Below are 17,976 nucleotides of genomic sequence, written 5' to 3' on the forward strand. Positions count from 1 at the left end.
AATTTTGTAAACCTCTATAAGGTCACCCCTCAGCCTCCGATGCTCCAGGGCAAACAGCCCCAGCCTGTTCAGCCTCTCCCTATAACTCAAATCCTCCAACCCTGGCAACATCCTTGTAAATCTTTTCTGAACCCTTTCAAGCTTCACAACATCTTTCCGACAGGAAGGAGACCAGAATTGCACGCAATATTCCAACAGTTGCACAATGTTGATTGACATTATTTTCTGAGCGTAACCTCATATCCTTTATTACTCTAGTCAAAAGTATTTTATTGTCTCAAAATGCTTTATAGCCATCAGATGGTCACAAAAGGTGTGAATGCAAGCTTTTCTTTCTTCAGTACATAATCCAATGTCTCCCAGTGGCAACTGCACAGCTTTCCCTGTAAGGAAGGAATAGGATAAGGTTTCACTGTGACAGAATTCATACTCAAATATCCTTCAACACTGAATCTGTGCTCATTGGTGAAAGTTGTCAACACCTATGGATCCATAGCCTGATAAATACTCAAACCTCTGAGAGCTTGGGAGAAAACTAAAAGCTTAAAAGAAATACAATTGAATTTCAAAATTTTCCCAAAAATCCTCTTTCTACAGCTGACTTGCTTAGTTGTCAGAAGGGAGTGACATCATTAACATTTTTAACAATTAAATTTCAGTAATCCAACCATGCTTTTAAAAGATAAATGCACAGTTTGATTTTTTTAAAATATTACATGGTATGAAAGAAAGGCCTGTCACTAACCTGTTAGCCACATTTAAGTGAATATCAAAAAACAAACAGTCCCTAAATGCAGATACTCAGTCATGAAAAGGGTTATTCAAGAAAGTCTTCAATGTGTTATACCTACTAGTAGAAAAATATAATTACACAATGAATGCTGTGATTAGCTCCTTAATCCTTACCCTGCTGAATAAACAGCAACAGCATCCAGTTAGGTGGTGAGTAACCCATGTGCTGCTGAATAAACAGCAAATCAGTCCAAAGCAATAGTAACCCTCATCCTGCTGATCTATTCTATCCAGTTACAATCAGTAATCCTTAAAATGCTGCCTAATATGTATCTCTGACTCGGTAACGCATGTAACTCTCTCCATGCAGTAACTGCAGTTCTATGCAGTTACTGAGTTATCCTTTCCTTGCTGAACAAGTCCATTCAGTTACACAGATTAATACTGAACAGTAAGTCTGTTTGGTCACATAGAGCAAACATCCTACTCAATGAATAACCATATTCATACTGAAAGACATGGCTTGCCTGCACAAGGAGTACTCCTTCCCATGCTGAATAAGCAGAAATTACTTACAGTAATAAATTCTGGGAGGGAAAGGCAAGTGCTCCTATAGGATTATCTCTCATCAAAATTTTTTGTGTTAATTCCAAACACAGCAGGTGGTGGACTATGCTTGTCATTTTTTGGATGTCTGCCTTCTGTACCAAAATGGGGACTGGTGAGATAGCAATTACACTTGTTACATTAATGCAGCAACTTGATGAGCTGAATATCTAACAGCACAAACAGATGCCCTCCAAATATTCACTCAGTTTAAATACTTATAAGTGAGAACTATCTGGTTAACACTTATTGTGTTACTAAGTAACAGAGACTAGAAGATCCAATGTTTGATGTTTAGTCTGCAGTGAATCAGGTAATCTGGGCCAGATCAACACTTGGGGTGGGATATTTGACCTCAATCCTCTTGGGTTAGAGGAAACAAATGTAAAAGTCAATCAAGGCTCCAGTGCTAACCACCTTATATATCAAGTGACTCACCCTAAACATGAAGTGAGAACAAGATTATACCCATGTGTGGTAGCTAGCTCCCCTGTGCCCTGTGGTAAAATAGCACTACAGGCTTACACTTGAAATCTCAATACCTCAGTAAAATAGTGGTGCCCATGGAATCCAGCCAAAGTCAACGATTCCAGGAGAAAGGGAGTAGCAGTAGATTCCCCTCAGTGATTTTAACAAATTGACTGGAGAAGAAATAACCAGTCAGTGGTGGGATGTCAAATGTCTTGTGCTAGAGAAAAGCCTAGACCCTGACTGTGATGTTTTGCATCACATGGTGTTGCTTTTATCTTCAAAGCAACATAATCCAGTGACATCAAAGAAACCATTCCACTACAAAGGGAATATAAACTGAAAAGCTATAATTTATGTGAAAAATGTACCCAAAACTACCAGGTGCATGACTATTTTTTAAAAACAAATCAATGAGACCTGGATGGAAGAGGGTGGGTAGGTTCAGATGACAATCACCAATTCACCCTGCTGTCCCTTTGGGAGCTCCAAGACAAGTACATTTGAACAGTGTTCTATGGATCCACGTGTACTGTAGCCTTGTAGCACAGAGTGGCATAAAACTCACATTGCAATTCATAAAAGCACATTAAACTACAGCTTAAAAATTCAAAATCCATCATGATCCAATAATTGGCTTAAAGAAATTAATTGATCACAAGCAAAATGAGGTAAGTCCAACATATACTGATAGTATCACCCGAGAGTTTAAGGAAAGAATGCTTAGGTTGTCTGGACACAGTAGGTAGGCTGTGGAATAGTCAGGCTGAAGCACAAACAAAAGAACCAAATTCCATGGGTGAGGGGAGAAAATAAAGGCAAGTTCTTCCCATTGCTTTTTAAAGAGAAACAGGAATTCAAGTTTGAAACGTCATAATGGACGTATAGTCTCACTTCAACTCTTCATCAAGGACAATGCTTCTGGAGTGGAATACTATTGCTTCAAGGTTTGTCATTGGTGAGAACGAGAACAATTCAAGGTGACATCACAAAATGTTATAGCACAGTTACTTAGGTGGAATTCCCTTACGTGCTTGCTACAGGGCGGCACAGTGACTTCAGAGTTAGCCTGGCTGCCTCACAGCACCAGGGACCCAGGTTCAATTGGGTGACTGATTGTGTGGAATTTGCATGTTCTTCCAGCGTTTGCACAGGTTTCCATCAGGTGCTCTGGTTTCCTCCCACAGTCCAAAGATGAGCAGCTTAGGTGGGTGGGCATGCCAAATTGTTTGCAATGTCCAGGGACATGCAAGCTAGGTGGGTTAGCCTTGATAAATGCATGGTTATGGGAATAGGGTAGGGTGTTGGTTTGGGTGGGATGCTCTTGAGGATCAGTGACTCAATGGGTAGAATGGCCTCTTTCCACACTGTAGGGATTCTATGACTCAATGATGACCTACCCATTGTTTAATTTAAAGACCTCTCCCTACTACTGATGCCAGTGCACCAGGAACCATTTGTCTGACACCCAATACTCAGCTTTCCAGAGATTACCACCTTTGGGGATTTGTTCTTCAATATTTTGCCTCGTTCCTCATATTATTTACACAGAAACTCTTTCTTCATGGTGAGGCCTCTTCTGGAATACTAATATCTAGTTTCTGTTACCCTGTTTCTGTTCCCTAATACCATTACATTCCTTTTTGCTACCTTCACTTTAATGGCTTCCTGTAGCACAGTGCCATGGTCAGTGAACTTGTCCACCTACCCTCATTCTCATCGAAACAGGCTAAAAGAGCCAGAAACAATTGGACTCCTGTTGGTCAACTGCAAAGTCTGAAGTTCCTACCCAAAAATCTCCATATCTGCTTCACGTGCAGTCTCAACCCCTTTCCCTGACCACTCACCAAATTAGAAGACTCTATCCTGAGAGGCGTGACCATCTCTTGGTATACAATAGACAGATAATGTTTTTCCCATCCCCTGTACGTCATAATCCATATAGTTTGGCCTTCAGCTCATTAGCTGAGCCAAAGCTACTACAGATGTGTTTGTCCTGGATCATACTGGCATTCAGGAGCTCTTACAAGATGCAACCATGACACATCACCTGTTCTGTCATCTATGATGCATATTTTTAAATTAACTATACAAATAAATTCAGTTATTCTTATTTATATATATATATACTTGAACAACTATCAGCAGCTCTTGTTACACCTTAAAAATAGAATAGACAACAATATCTGGGAAACAAGATCAGCAAATCTAGATGATACTGAAAATATATTAATTATAGCAGCATTTCAAAACTCTCCTCTACCCCAATAAATGTTTTGTTTTTGTGCAGACCAGTGAAGCCCAAATACAATAAAACTGTAACGCCCTCCCTCAAAAGGAGGCCCTCACTAATGAGATGGTTCATGCAAAATAACTTGATGTTAAATAACTTTCAACCAATAACTATTAAATCAGGATTTAAAATAATCAATTCCTCAATCGTGCTAATTTTTAAGCAAAGCTACTTCAATAAGTTTTTATATCAATTCAAACATAAGGGAACATTAGGGATGTTCTCAACAATTAATATCTAAAAATAACTCTTAGGCAACCTGTACAATGCAGTCTGCTTTAGACAGAAGTTATAGTTGGCAAGCACAGGTTAAATACTACTAAATAATAATAATTCAAAATTTAATCAAATTAACTTAATTCGTTTCCTTAACAGTTTTGAATTACAAAGAACCCTAAAACAAGATCAAAATAACTATATTGGCTTTAATTTATTTCTGGGCTATAAGTGAGCTACATTTACATCAATGAAACAAACTAAAAAGCAGAGTGTGGTTCAAAATGAGGATAAATGGCACTAATTGTTTTTAGTGCAATTTAGCTTTAATGTAATAATAGAGAATTTATCACAGTCTCTTTGTGGTCAGCTGCACATAACCATGTCCCACAGTCCAAACAGAACTCCAAATCAGTGCAGGATTATATATATTCGCCATACATTTGCATGCTGAGTGTTCCTGATTTAAGCAAAGTATTTAAATAGAAGCTCATGAGACAAGTAAAAATATTCTATTCTAATTATCTAACAATTAATACTCAGCACCATGAAATACATTCCATTCCTAGTCTTCACCTGGAGACCAAAACACACTTTGCAACTCTAATCACTTTTATATTAAATTAGTTGAGTTTTTTTTGCAGTGGACTGCTGAATTGTTAATTGAACAGTTTGCTAAAAAAAAATGTTCTTTTTACCTGTTCTGTACAAAGAATTTCTTGGCACACACACTAGTGAGGTGGAAAATGGAACAAAAAAAAACAGGATATCATAGGGTGTGGTGTGTTTTTCTTACTTTGAGATCAAGAACAAACTACTGATTCTCTCAGATAGCTCAATTTTTCTTACGCATTTAAAACCCAGTGAATGTGAAAATACATCCAACTTAGACAATAGTATATTTTTTAAAAATGTTAAACTTTTTGTGACAATAGTTGTGATGTTCAAAGGGCACATTGTAATAAAAACAATCTTCATTCCTCTCCTGAAGTTGCTAAGTACTGTGTGTTACAACATAGTTAACCAAGTAACATTTATCTACTACTCATCCAAATTGCTCATACAAGGCTAACAATCCATGTTCGAAAAGTGTGGCACTGGAAAAAGCACAGGAGGTCAGGCAGCATTCAGGAGCAGGTCAGTCACTGTTTCAGGCATAAACTCGTCATCAGGAATTCCTGAAGGGCTTAAGCCCGAAACATCGACTCTCCTGCTCCTCAGATGCTGCCTGACCTGCTGTGTCTTTTACAGCATCACACTTATCAACTCTGACTCTCCAGCACCTGCAGTCCGATCTTTCTCCATCAATCAATGTTAGTTGGCTATCTTAATTGAAGACCAACATTACTAAATTCATTTCTACCCTCATCCAACTTTTAAATTATTTGATTTCCAGCAGGGGCCTCTGGATTGCATTCAGAATGTCAGATTTTATTCTCTTATCCCATGGTGTTGGAGACAATCACTAGTTCTCATGCTACTGTGCTCTGTTTCCATTTAACTAACACAGAGTACACACACTGCCGGTTGAACCTGGTAATTTCCTGGCCTGGAACTTCATGTAGTGCATTTAGTAACTCTGCCATTGGGAAAATCATCAGTTTAAATTCTCAGACACAAATTTTACTGCAACACTTCAAAGTACCTCAAAAGAAACAGATATGCACTCCTCTTCTCAAGCATTACTACAATGCAGCTGGGTATAATCCAAAGAAATTCACCGTTAAAAGAGATTAGGTGGTAGAGTTAAAAATACATACATGGAATGATTTGCAAACCCTAACACGTATTCATAACCACACCTTGTGTACAATATAACAACCTCCTGCATAAATCTATACATGCGAAAAGGGTAGAAGATGTAAAGAGGAGCCTAACATAGAATTTACAAACTCTTAATTAAATGAGATATTCTCTAAACAAACAGGTTTTCTTTTTTTTTGGTACTTGTTCTTTTGATCTTCTGAGGAATGACAGTCAGCTAATCCCCCACTGGGGGGTTCAGATCTGGATCATATTTACCATTTTGTTCCTTTAGCCATCCAATCACTGTACTTGAGGAAAGTCCAATAATTAATAAAAAAACGGAAAGAACCCTAGATGCTAGAAATCAGAACCAAATAAAAAAATTGCTGGAAAAGCTCATCAGGTCCACCAGCACATGGAGGGAAAGCAGAGTTAACATTTTGGATCCAGTTCTGAAGAAAGGTCACTGGACCAGAAACGTCAACTCAGATTTCTCTCCACATGCTCCCAGACATGCTGAGTTTTTCCAGCAATTTCTGTTTCTGCTCCCAATAATTATTGCATTTGATAGGTCATTAAATCAAAGGCCTGGCTGAATGTTTCAGAGGACTTTCAAAATTCTAATGCAATGCTCAAAAGTCTGCCTTTGTATTGTCCAATTTCAGTTTAGAATCTGAGAGATTAGCAGCCCTGAGCTGGTGCTTGCATGACTAAATTCAGCTCCCTTATTCTTACAGAAAAATCATCACTCAACCAAAGTAGCACAAAAATAGACATTCATTCATTTCATTGTTGGTGGCGATGCAGCATGGATGTGGATTTGTTTATGCAATAGTCATTATAATTCATAAAATGTAAAGAAAGCCTGTCTAATTTATGAATGATAAGCTGCTGTACACATCCAGATATTATTGTCTGATTGTTCAGTCCTACACTTCTGTTCACTCATTTGAAAATGAGTGCCTTTTAACATCACTTAAAAAGTTGTGGATTGCTACTTATTGTATTTGTAACAGACATGTGTTGCATTATGTGTAAAGCAAATCTCAATTGTTCAGCATACTTTGCTGAAACAAGAAAACATTAAAAATAAATGTATTAATATTTTCTGCTCTGCTTATATCTTACTTAAATAATTTTTCTCTTAGATCTTCTAATTTTCAGTGTGTTGTCCAGAAGGCATCAATACACTTCCACAGAGGCCAGTGGGCAAATGCTTCAAAAGATGTCAGAGGACTTCCAACTAGAGGAGTTGATGATGTCAAGCCTATCCTATCCCTGTTCCATGCAAATACATTCCAGGACTTTTGAATGGCAAGCAGAAGCTGCTTCCCTTACTCCCTGACCCAGACGGAATGAGACCATTTGTTGCGACTCCACCACCAACTAATTTAGCACAGGCAGGATGATACCAAAGACCTTCCTGGCCCATTTTGGCTCAAATACTGACTGATTAGGAAGCTCACGACTTTTTTTGTTTCAATGCTGGGTGGATTGAATTAACATTATTCATTAGTGCACACAAAGACAATGCCTTTGCAATTATGAGGAACAAAAGATGAAAGGTCAGAAGAGTAATGATCATAACAAAGACATGGTAAGATTGCTTTATGTTATACCATTTAACAGAAGTCCAAACCATTCTAACTGATTATTATACATTTTAAAATCTATAAAGGGAATAGAGGTGCCCCTATATAGATGCTGAACAAAGTTATTGTCTGATCTTGCACCTTCAATCAAAGTATATGACTGACCTCAGTATCAAAGTGATTATGTATTTAAAAACCCTTTGGGTGAAATGTAATCTGGGTCCTGAACATTTCAAATCTAATTAAATATAACCAATCTGCCAATTAAAGGAACCTTACACTTCAATTTTGTTTGAACTCAAGTACTTAAATTTAAAGTGTCATTTATGAGACAAGACAGGAGATCAAAATTAATAGCATTTTCCTACAGAATAAAAAAAAAGTAATACCTGAAGAAATTCTGGAGGCCATTTAATTAATTTTCTTGCAAGGCTCCTTTAAGATATTAATGAGAAATTTCCTTAATCATTTTTTGTCATTAACCTCAGATGAAATCAGAACTTTCAGTCCTTGCATCTTTCTGCATCTAATCCAGTGGTGTCATAGTAATGTCATTCATATTGTAAAGGCCCAAGCACTGAGGATATGGGTTCAAATTCATAACAGCATTTTGCAAAATTTAAATGATGAATATAATACTAGTCTTTTGACTAAAACCCATCTGATTCACTAATATCCTTTAGAAAAAGAAATTAGCTATCTTTATGCGGTCTGGTCTACATGCGATTCCAGACTCTCATTAATGAGAGGAAGACAATTAGGGATAAGGAATCCTATGATAGCTTTGCCAGTGATGCCTGAATTTCAAAAAGAAAAACAAGATCTTTCAACTATTCCACCCTAACATTATGCCATTCTGCAGAGAGAGAGAAAAAAAAAGTTAAGGCTCCTACATATACGCTGCTCATCCAGAAACTGCATGGCTTTTCCTCCCCAAGTGGTCAGCCAAATTTCACTCCTCTGTCTTCTACATGAGAGATCAGTGCTAAAGTATAGCATCCATCAAAACTGTCCTAGCATAGATGGATTGGTTATTTCAGATAGTGGTTGCTCATTAAGACCTTAACCCTGAAATAGCATTGGAAAGCGGATAGTAATTATAACTTTGGTTTTATATGCCTGAAATGTGACTGCAGCTATGTTATGGAAATAGCTTTGTTCAATATGTTCTCTTACTATAATCATGCTGTATTATCCCTCCTAATCTTGCTCAACCTCTGCACCGCATTCTATACAGTATCCCATGCAACTCAATTCAAATTATTGTTATGTACATTAATGAATTGGATATGAATGCAGGAGAACTAATTAGCAAGGTTGCAGGTGACTCAAAAATTTGGGGTGTTGTTCTGAGAGAAAGATGGTCTCAGGCTACAGTTTGGTATTGATCAGCTGGTAAATTGGACAGAACAACAGCGGATAGAATTTAATCCCGCTAAGAGTGGTGTAATGCATTTTGGGAAGTCTAATAGGGATTGATTTACATTGTGAATGGTAGGTTTCTTGAGAGTACTGAGGAACTAAAGAGTTTTGGTGTACAAATGCAAGATCCCCAAAAATGTCAGCTCAGGTCGTGGTGAAGGCAGCATACCGATGCTTATCTTCATTAGCTCAGGGTACAGAATATAGCAGCAGGGATGTCTGCTTGCAACTTTATTGAGCATTGATTAGATCACAGATGAAATACTGTGTGCAATCCTGGTAGCCACATGAGTGGAAGGATGTGATTGGACTGGAGAGAGTGGAGAAGATTCACCAGGATGTTAAATAAAAGTGGAAAGAACTGCAAATGTTAATCAGAAACAAAAACAAAACTTGCTCAAAAAGCTCAGCTAGTCTGGCAGCTCGTACAGAGAGAAATCAGAGTTAACGTTTTGGGTCGGATCACCCTTCCCTACTTGCTGTATCTGATACTAACTTTTTCCAGTGCATGTGTTTTCTTTTATATTTATTTCCTTCCAAAATGGACAATTCCATATCTTCCCACGTTATTCTATTTGCAAGAACTTTTCCCACTAATTTAACCTATTTCTCTTTGTTGATTCCTTGTATCATATTCATAACTTTCTTGCCCATCTTTGTATCAATAGCAAGTTCAGAAAATGTATCTTCAGTCCTTACAAAAATTGACAAGTTGAGGCCCTAGTTTAGACTGTAGCAGTTCCCCAATTACTGCCATCAGGTTAATATGCCTGTAATCTCCCATTTTCTCTCACTTTCTTTTCAGAAACAGTGATTATATTTACTACCTCCCAAGCAACAGGAACCATTCAAGAACTTATCAATTGAGGGAAGATGATCACCAACACATTCACTCTGTTTACAGTCACCTTTGCAATATTTGTATTTATATCCAGGGAAATTGCAACTTTCAATTCCATTAATTTCTCCAGTTTTATTTACTAATACTATTTTTTTTCTATCATCATGCTTGCCTTTCCTTGGATCTTTAGTGTTTCTGGAAGGTTAACTGTACCTTCAGTTCAGAAAAACAAAAAGTCGCAACTTTCACTGGGTTGGAGTTGCAGATACAAGTTTGTTTCCCAGGTCCGTAAAATAGACCAAGGGGAAAGTGTTCCAGAAGATAGGATTTTCATTCTGGGGTAGCAGGTACTCTAATGATTCTGGAATAAGAGTAGAGGCTGCTAACTGTATTTGCAGGCTTAACATGACATTTGCTTCAATGTACCAGCACTGTATTGCAATTTTAAACAAAATTGATGAATTTCTTCAGCCTACGCACTTCTCCAAGTCCCATCCATGCTACTCCCATGCCACCTTCTGCTCTCAAACCAATTCTTATACACCCTACATCTCCATATCATTCAATCCAGGGACAGTTATATTACCTATGCCACACTTCCTGGCAGGTCTGAAGAAAAATCATACTAGACTTGAAACTTGAACTCTGGTTTTGAACCAGACCAAACTCCATGCAAATAGATCAAGGAGATTGCTTAGACACTAACTTTTATCTTATTTGAAGACAAGTGTAAGATGCTGTCTTCCAGATATAATTTGATTGGTCACATTACTCAACTTTAAGCAAAACACCCTTTATGCTTATATCCAGTTAAAATACAGAAGAAGGAAGAAATGGTATAATTCTATCGCAAAAACATAACAGAATAATAGCCGAATGGACTAGTTAGACCAAAGGGTCTGATTCTGTGCTGTACATCTCTAATACTCTATGACTCTATAATAGATTAGTTAACAAAAACAGCAACTGTTCCAATGTAGTAACATTCATAAGCACACCCGTGCCAAAGGCAAAGTCAGTAACACATTGTCTGATATGCGATTCTGACAGCAGAAAGGGTGCCCAAGCTTTTAGCTGTGACAGAGAGAGATGTAACTGCTCCCATAGCCCACTTTCAAACCCCAACAACTGCTGAATGCTAAACTAAAACCCTGTTTCTGTGGGAGCCTGACTCCATCCACTCATGTTGCTTCTATTGTTCCAGCTTCTTAAAAAAAAATCTCCAATGCCTTCCAAGCTGTTGGAACAGACCGCTCACCACCTCTCTCTCAATAGTTCTTCAATGAAAAAAATAGGACAAAATATCTCTCTTAAGGTCATAGTAACATCACATTCTGTTTCTCTAACAACAGATGCAGCCAGACCTGGTGGATTTCTCCAGCATTGTGTGTTTGTGGTGCAAATTCTGTAATGGCTTATGTAAATAGATACACAGAAATATCTACCATATAGTTTTTTTTTAAATTTCTGCTTATTTTTACAAGCAACATTTGGTAACTTTGACAGTTCTTTGCAGCACGCTAATTCCAATGAGTAGACTTGCTTGTGCATAAACTATTAGCAATCTAAAAGGGTGTCTTGCCTTTCTCAAATGGTCTCTTACCTCCCACAGAGGGAGAATTAATGCTTCAAAAGTTGTCTCAACTACATCTAAAGTAACAACGTACTTCGCCAAAGGGTATCCTGACTTTCCAAACATATCCAAAAGGATCAAACCTGCTTTTCCCTCAGTTAATCTGCAAACATTAGGTTTCAGATATCTATTTTACCAAGGGATGCAGGAGTGTGAAAAGTTGATGACTTAAATGGTCAACTGCTTCTCAAACACGCATGTGTGAATCCCAAACCAACTCCCTATCTGCACCTACAAAAATGTGAAATATGAAGATCCAAAATAAGAGCAGTTATAAACCATTCAGCCCTTAAACTATTCAATATGATCAGAGCTGAACTGTTTTGAATTTGCACCTACTCCCAATAACATTTGATGACCCTTCCTCAAGAATGTATCCATCTGTCTTAAAAATATTCAGTAATCCTCCACCACGCTAAGGCAGAGGTCCTAAATTGCACAACTCAAAATACCTCTCCTGATCAATAAACTCCTATTTTTAAAACAGTGCCCTATGGTTCTCTACTAACCCACAAGAGGAAACATCTTTTCCATGTTCACCTTGTCAAAATCAGTCAGGATTTTATACATTTCAATCAAGTCAGCCCACACTGTAAACTAATGGAAATGAGCCCAGTTTATCCAAACTGTCTTCTTAAGACCAGTCACTCTGTTTGAAGATGAAACTTAAGATTTTTTTTCTATTTTTGCTACAATTAAGGGGGCTCTCTGACAAGGAAATATCTGGGCCATAATATTTGTTTAGTATCCCTGCAACTTCCTAATTCCCCATTATCAGTTCTCCTGCTTCTGTACATTGTTGGTTTATGTGTGTTTTTGTCAATCTTTCCTTCTTTAATACCTATAAAAGCTTTTATAGTCTGTTTTTAGACTTCCCCAAGTTCACTACAGTATGAAATGAATGAATTAGGTGGGCATTGCAAAATAAGTAAATATTCAAAGTTAGGATGATAAGAAAGGCAAAGCAGTCATCCAAATTAAAATTTCAAAAGACTGACATTTAGCATCAAGTTCAGATTAAAAGGGTCTATTATCTTAACGGAAGGCAATCAACTTCTAAGAATCAAGAACATTTTAGGCTCTGAAGAAAAACAGTACAATCTGTTAGATTAAATACTTCTTGCTCGTCAAGCTAAATATGCAGATTAATTCCTCTAAACATCGTAAACATAAGATCCACAAGACTACCAACCTGCAGTTACAGTGATTGGAGGACAGTGAAAAACCAAGGACAGGAAATCAAATCAGAACAAAGAAAAAAATATGATAAAGCATAGTTAGTGCTTGGATTGCCAACCTCTTTGGTTCAATTGAATAACTTTCAAAAGGCCTCCATGGGGAACCTGGATAATGCACAATATGGCATAATCTTGTTTCTCAAACTCAACTTCTGTTCAAATTTCGCCGAAGTTTACCAAGGGCAGAATTAAGTGGACAGTGGGGGGAGGGGCAGATACAACATTGTCCAATATTTGGGTAGTTACATCACGCCACCTGCTGGAGATACGAGCTCAATACTCTGACACCAAGTCAGGAAGATAGGGAGAGGCAGAGTGGATTAGAAAGAAAATCTCACCCACTCGCATTGCAAAACATCCAATCTTGCAAATAGCAACCATGAAATGAAAAATAAAAAAAAGGTATCTCAAACAGATGTATGTAAATTGATTGTATGAACATTGGTTGCAAGCGAGAGAGGAAAAGGATGAGCTGGAAGGAGAGTGAACAAGGTGAATTATCTCCAATGACTTTGAAATGTCTGATTAACAAATATAAGTGAAAGATTGATCTTTTACAACTTTTTGGCTGAAATCTAAACTACAAGGAGATTTTTTTCCCCCAAGTATCTGGATAGCTGTAAACTTCTAAAGTAGTGGCTGGATTCCTTGTCTCAGACAAGATGGTTAATCAGTAATGTTTCCGTCCTTCACTCAAGCCCAATCCTATTTCTATGTCAATTTCATTTTCGTGGTAAAAAGGGACAGTGTACTCATGGAACTGTTTTGTTTAAACCCCTGAAGTCAGAGTGTGAGGCTGTTTAATCCCTTTATGTCCTCCAAAATTGGATGAATAAGAAATAATCAGCTTTTGTTTATAAATTGGTCGCGTCCCATTTTCACTGTACTCTGGGACTTTTCAAAATGAAGAACTACAACACGCAGGCAAATGGTGCCACACATTTCTAAATGGGTGCTCACGCCATGCAAAATTATTTGCCTTACTTCAGCTCTCACTTTGCAACAGACACAACATGATGAAGTATTATAAATTACAGTCCAGACGCACCCTGATCATATCAAACCGTCAGTGCAGGTGTCATTGCAATAGTATTCCAGCTAAGTTTGCACCATACAAGGTAGTACATGCATTCGACTTCCTATTGTATTGAATACACAGTACCTTTGTGCACTACAATGCACACATTTTGCTCTCCTGGTTGTGGTAATACATTATATAATGTAATATACAGTATGATACTGTGGTGAATGCATTGAACTCTATATGGAATGCAATTGTACTCCTGAATTGCAAAATTACATTAGGGATGGTTAGTGGTTTTTAAAAGAGGTTTTACTTCTTGCTTTCAGTGTTCCACCTGAGTTACAATATTGGTGTAGGGATGGACATCTAACTCCTACGCACCTTTTCATCGGCCTTTTCCTCTCCCGGGTCTGCAAGTTGGTGGGTCCCGTGTGACTCGCAAATTAATACCCGTCAGCTAAGAGAATAACTGGACTCATGAAAAAAGTGCAACACCTCTGCGGGAACAAATCAAACCGACCGGAGTCTGCGGGGAAACCGGGGAGTTTCCGAAACGGAGGAGAACGCGCCAGTCCTGGTCAATTTCAAACTACTTCCACAATCGGCAACTTCCAGTGTTGCTCTGTCTTAATATCTAGTGCTGTACTGTTTTGACTCCAATTTAGGTATTTATTCTGAGTTGTTGTTATTCGGTGTCCCTAAAACATATTGACTTTCCGGGCACCGAGTCCTCTAGTTGCTAGGAGGGCGTATATATCTTTCCCTGTCGGTCCTGCACTGAGAAATGGTAGGTTTGATTTCCATAAAGCCGGGCGGGGAAGTTGCTGCGTGGATCGGGTTCCGTGACCGAACTTCCCAAAACTCGAGAGAGTGTCGGGGAGCTCAGCAACAATCCCGCAACGGTTTGCGAAAAAGATGCTTGCAACGAAGCCCAAACGGGCCTGTCAAGTGCGCACATGCATTACATTCCGAGGTTTTAACACTGGGAATCGGTGGGAGCCGTTTGGGGGGGGGGGGGAAGAGGCTGCACTGGACCTGAAGGAGGGATCCTGAGCTCACTGAACCTGATTCAGCTCCCTACACTTCACATGAGCAAACTTCAGTACAAAAGAAAAAGGAAAAATGTAACTGAGTTTATATCCAGGATTGCAACCATGCTCCTCTTCCCTTGTCTGCAAGCAGTGTTTCTGTAAAAGGTCAACGCGCCCCCACTTTTATTATCTCAGCGCCTTGGGAATGTGGAAGGTGAGGTGCTCAGAGGGGACCAAATAACTCCCCTCTCCCCACCTCAGCAGAACAAAGAGCGAGATTCACGTTCACTCGGCTTTCAGATTCCCCCCCCAAACTCCACAAGCAACAGCAAGGAACAACCTCTGAAGGCCGTGATCAAGAACCGATCGGGTGTGCCGTGGCCCGCGGGAAAGTGGGGAAGGACTCTCGCCATGCTCAGATTGCCGCCTGCATGTCTTCCCGAGCCAGGACCTGAAGTTGCAGACTTGCGCCCTCAGTAAGTCTCGGGAGCCGGGTAGGTACCTGGGCGCCGCCTCCATTCACAGCAAGACATGGAACTGCTACAAACGACCAGGCAAGGATCCTAGCAACCGCGTTCCAGCTCACTTCCATTTATCTATCTAATGGAATTCAGTATGTTTAAAGACAAAAAAAACAACTTACTTGGTGTTTTGGGAATGCCAAGCGACAGTGTCTAAACTCTTGGCTAACGGAAGAGCACTCCTGCACAGCGCGAATATAACTCCCCAATAATATTTCCAGAGCGAGTCCCATTTAGCCATTCTCCAGGCTGAGGTAAGGCAAGTCAGAAATTAGCGGATTTCTAAGGAATGCCTGGGCTCACTCTCTTGATACAGTGTTTCTGGATTGTATCCTTGTGTATCGCGTCAGTGTTATATCCCTCTCTGAATGGAATCCGTTTGTTGTCTCTGCGTTAAAGCAGGAATGTTTCCTTATCCACAGGAATGTATCCCTCTCTCGGGGCGTGGTGGTGGTAGTGAGGGGGGGGGGGGGGGGGGGAATACCTTTCTTCCCCCTTTCCCGATCACTCCCTGTGAAGCTGCACACTCTTGGTTTGTGAACTCCTGCGGTTTCTGTGAGGGCTGGCTCCGCTCTCAGCGCCTGCTCCTGTGTCTCCCGCTGTGAGGATGGCTATCTCAGGAGGGGGACTCAGACCACTGCGAGCTGCGGGATGTCCATGTGCAACGTCGCTACTTTTCGGGGCTTGCCTGCGCGCTGAGATTCCGCTCGGTCCGAGCTGCCGGGATCTGGCGTATGCTGCCTCCCTCTCTCGAGTCGCTCGTCGCTCTCTGCCCACCTAACCTGCCCCTACCTCCTCGTCCCGCCTCTCAGGCACGCTGCAGACACCACTCACCCTCCAACCAATCACTGGCGTCCTGGGCACCTCCCAACCAATCAAACCACAGCCGAAAGGGGTCCTCACACAAAGCTCTTAAAGCCAAATTGAAACATTGTCCAAATCGACAGGAAACTTTCAACCACGGGATGCTGCCTAGTCTACCAACAGGGTTACAGTCATCAGGATCTAATCAGCAATTTATAATCACTGCGAAGCTATCGTTTCATTGTGTCGTAATCACTTGTACATTATACAACTTTAACAAATTTCGTTAAATGTTCTCTCTCCTTCCCTCAAAATGCACATTTAAACTAATGTTTTACAGATTGAGAGATTACCAGGTGCCAGCATCATAGGTACGTGTGTGTTAACTTGGAAATCGCGTGTGGTTTGAAATCCGAGCTTCGAGAGACGTTTAGGTTCGAGCCACGGAGTTCGCCTCTGGGTACGAGAGTTCCTAGTCAGCGGAAGCTCAGAGTAACCTCAGTGAACCATCCCTAAAATCTGATGAAATGAAATCCGATTGGGACCCCAGAACATTAGGGCTAATGGAACAGGGGGAGCGTAGTCACAGCTGATTCCTTCCAGTAGTGTACAACACTACAATTAAAGCACAAAGATTAGGAACTGCATCATTTCAACAACGAAAGGTTTTTTTCCCCTCTAAATGAGTGATCATGCTTTCTAACAATCAATAAAGGCTTATCAAGTAGATTCAAAATCTAACTCAAACTGGGAGAAATCACCACTATCACCGAGCTGACATGAATTCACTATTGGTGTAAAATCTGGTGATAACATGGAACCAACAATATTATAAATCACCCAAAGCTCAGCTGTTCTATGAGTCGTGTCGCTGAGCTCGTCAGAGCAGTAAGTCCTTGGTTTAAGGCCTGCTTTGTGCTGAGTTTGGTGATTGATTAGAGCATTGAAAGCGATACCTCAACAGGCCTGTGACAGAGCCACAAGCAGGAAGAAAAGCACACTGAGTGGAATCCTCACCAGTAGCATTTACTGCTCGAGGAAGGGGAATCCATGAGATGGTGAGAGCCCAAAAGAGGGCGAAACAAACTCATGTACACGCTTGGGAAAGATGAGAATTCCGTTCAGATACCGGGCTATTCCTCCGACCCCAAAACACAGCCTGCCTCTCCCTCACGCCAGTCTACTTTACCTTAACCTCTCTCTGCCTCACCCCACCCCAGGCCGCTGTGAATCCGTTCATGACGCAATGTTTAGATGGATGCTTGAAAAACGAATGCTAGTGATAATATAAAGACTATTTTGAACCGTTTTGGATCAACATTTAAAGCGATTACACCCAGCGGTGTGAATCGGATTGGCAGATAATAATCAGCAAGTTGCAATGCTTCGAACTCTTGAAACATTCATTAATGGGATGGGGGCGTCACTGGCTGGCCAGCAGTCATTGCTGTTCCCGAGTTGTTCCTATTTGAGGCAAAATTAGAAATTACTGGAAAAGCTCAGCAAGTCTCAGCATCTGTGGAGAGAAATCAGAATTAACATTTCGGGTCGAGTGACCCTTCCTGAGAACGTATTGTCCCTATTTGAGATGTGATCATGCAAGGGGGGGTCGAGCTTTCTAGTTTCTGTAATTGAAGAGGTTGCTGTTTTTGTAACATCTGTAACCCCCCCGCCCCGCAGATTTCTCGTTGTGTCTCTACCCTTTTCTGTGGACGTGTCTGTGTGAGTTGTTCTCTCTCTTTCGTCTTGGCACGTGCAAATTATATTCCCCTTTTCTAAACAAACTTGTTTCGCTGTCATCAGTTGGTG

General features: G+C 40.0%; 1 protein-coding gene across 4 annotated transcripts in view; it reads right to left on the reverse strand.

Annotated features, from left to right (window-relative positions):
* The window catches only part of efnb1 (ephrin-B1), a 214,579-nt gene extending 197,176 nt beyond the window's left edge, over positions 1-17,403 (reverse strand). Inside the window, exon 1 of one of the 4 annotated variants that reach the window (XM_043704783.1) lies at positions 16,521-17,403. Coding sequence is in view for 3 of the 4 variants with exons in the window: in XM_043704782.1 (XP_043560717.1) it covers positions 15,486-15,604 (119 nt within the window). In the remaining variant the exon portion in view is untranslated. Of the gene's footprint in view, positions 1-14,192; positions 14,216-15,485; positions 16,269-16,520 lie in introns of those variants that run through there. The other 3 variants (XM_043704782.1, XM_043704780.1, XM_043704781.1) reach the window with 3 other exon arrangements.
* Between the last annotated feature and the right edge of the window lie 573 nt (positions 17,404-17,976).

The sequence above is a fragment of the Chiloscyllium plagiosum genome, chromosome 15 (assembly GCF_004010195.1).
Source record: "Chiloscyllium plagiosum isolate BGI_BamShark_2017 chromosome 15, ASM401019v2, whole genome shotgun sequence".
Classification (NCBI taxonomy): Eukaryota; Metazoa; Chordata; class Chondrichthyes; order Orectolobiformes; family Hemiscylliidae; genus Chiloscyllium; species Chiloscyllium plagiosum.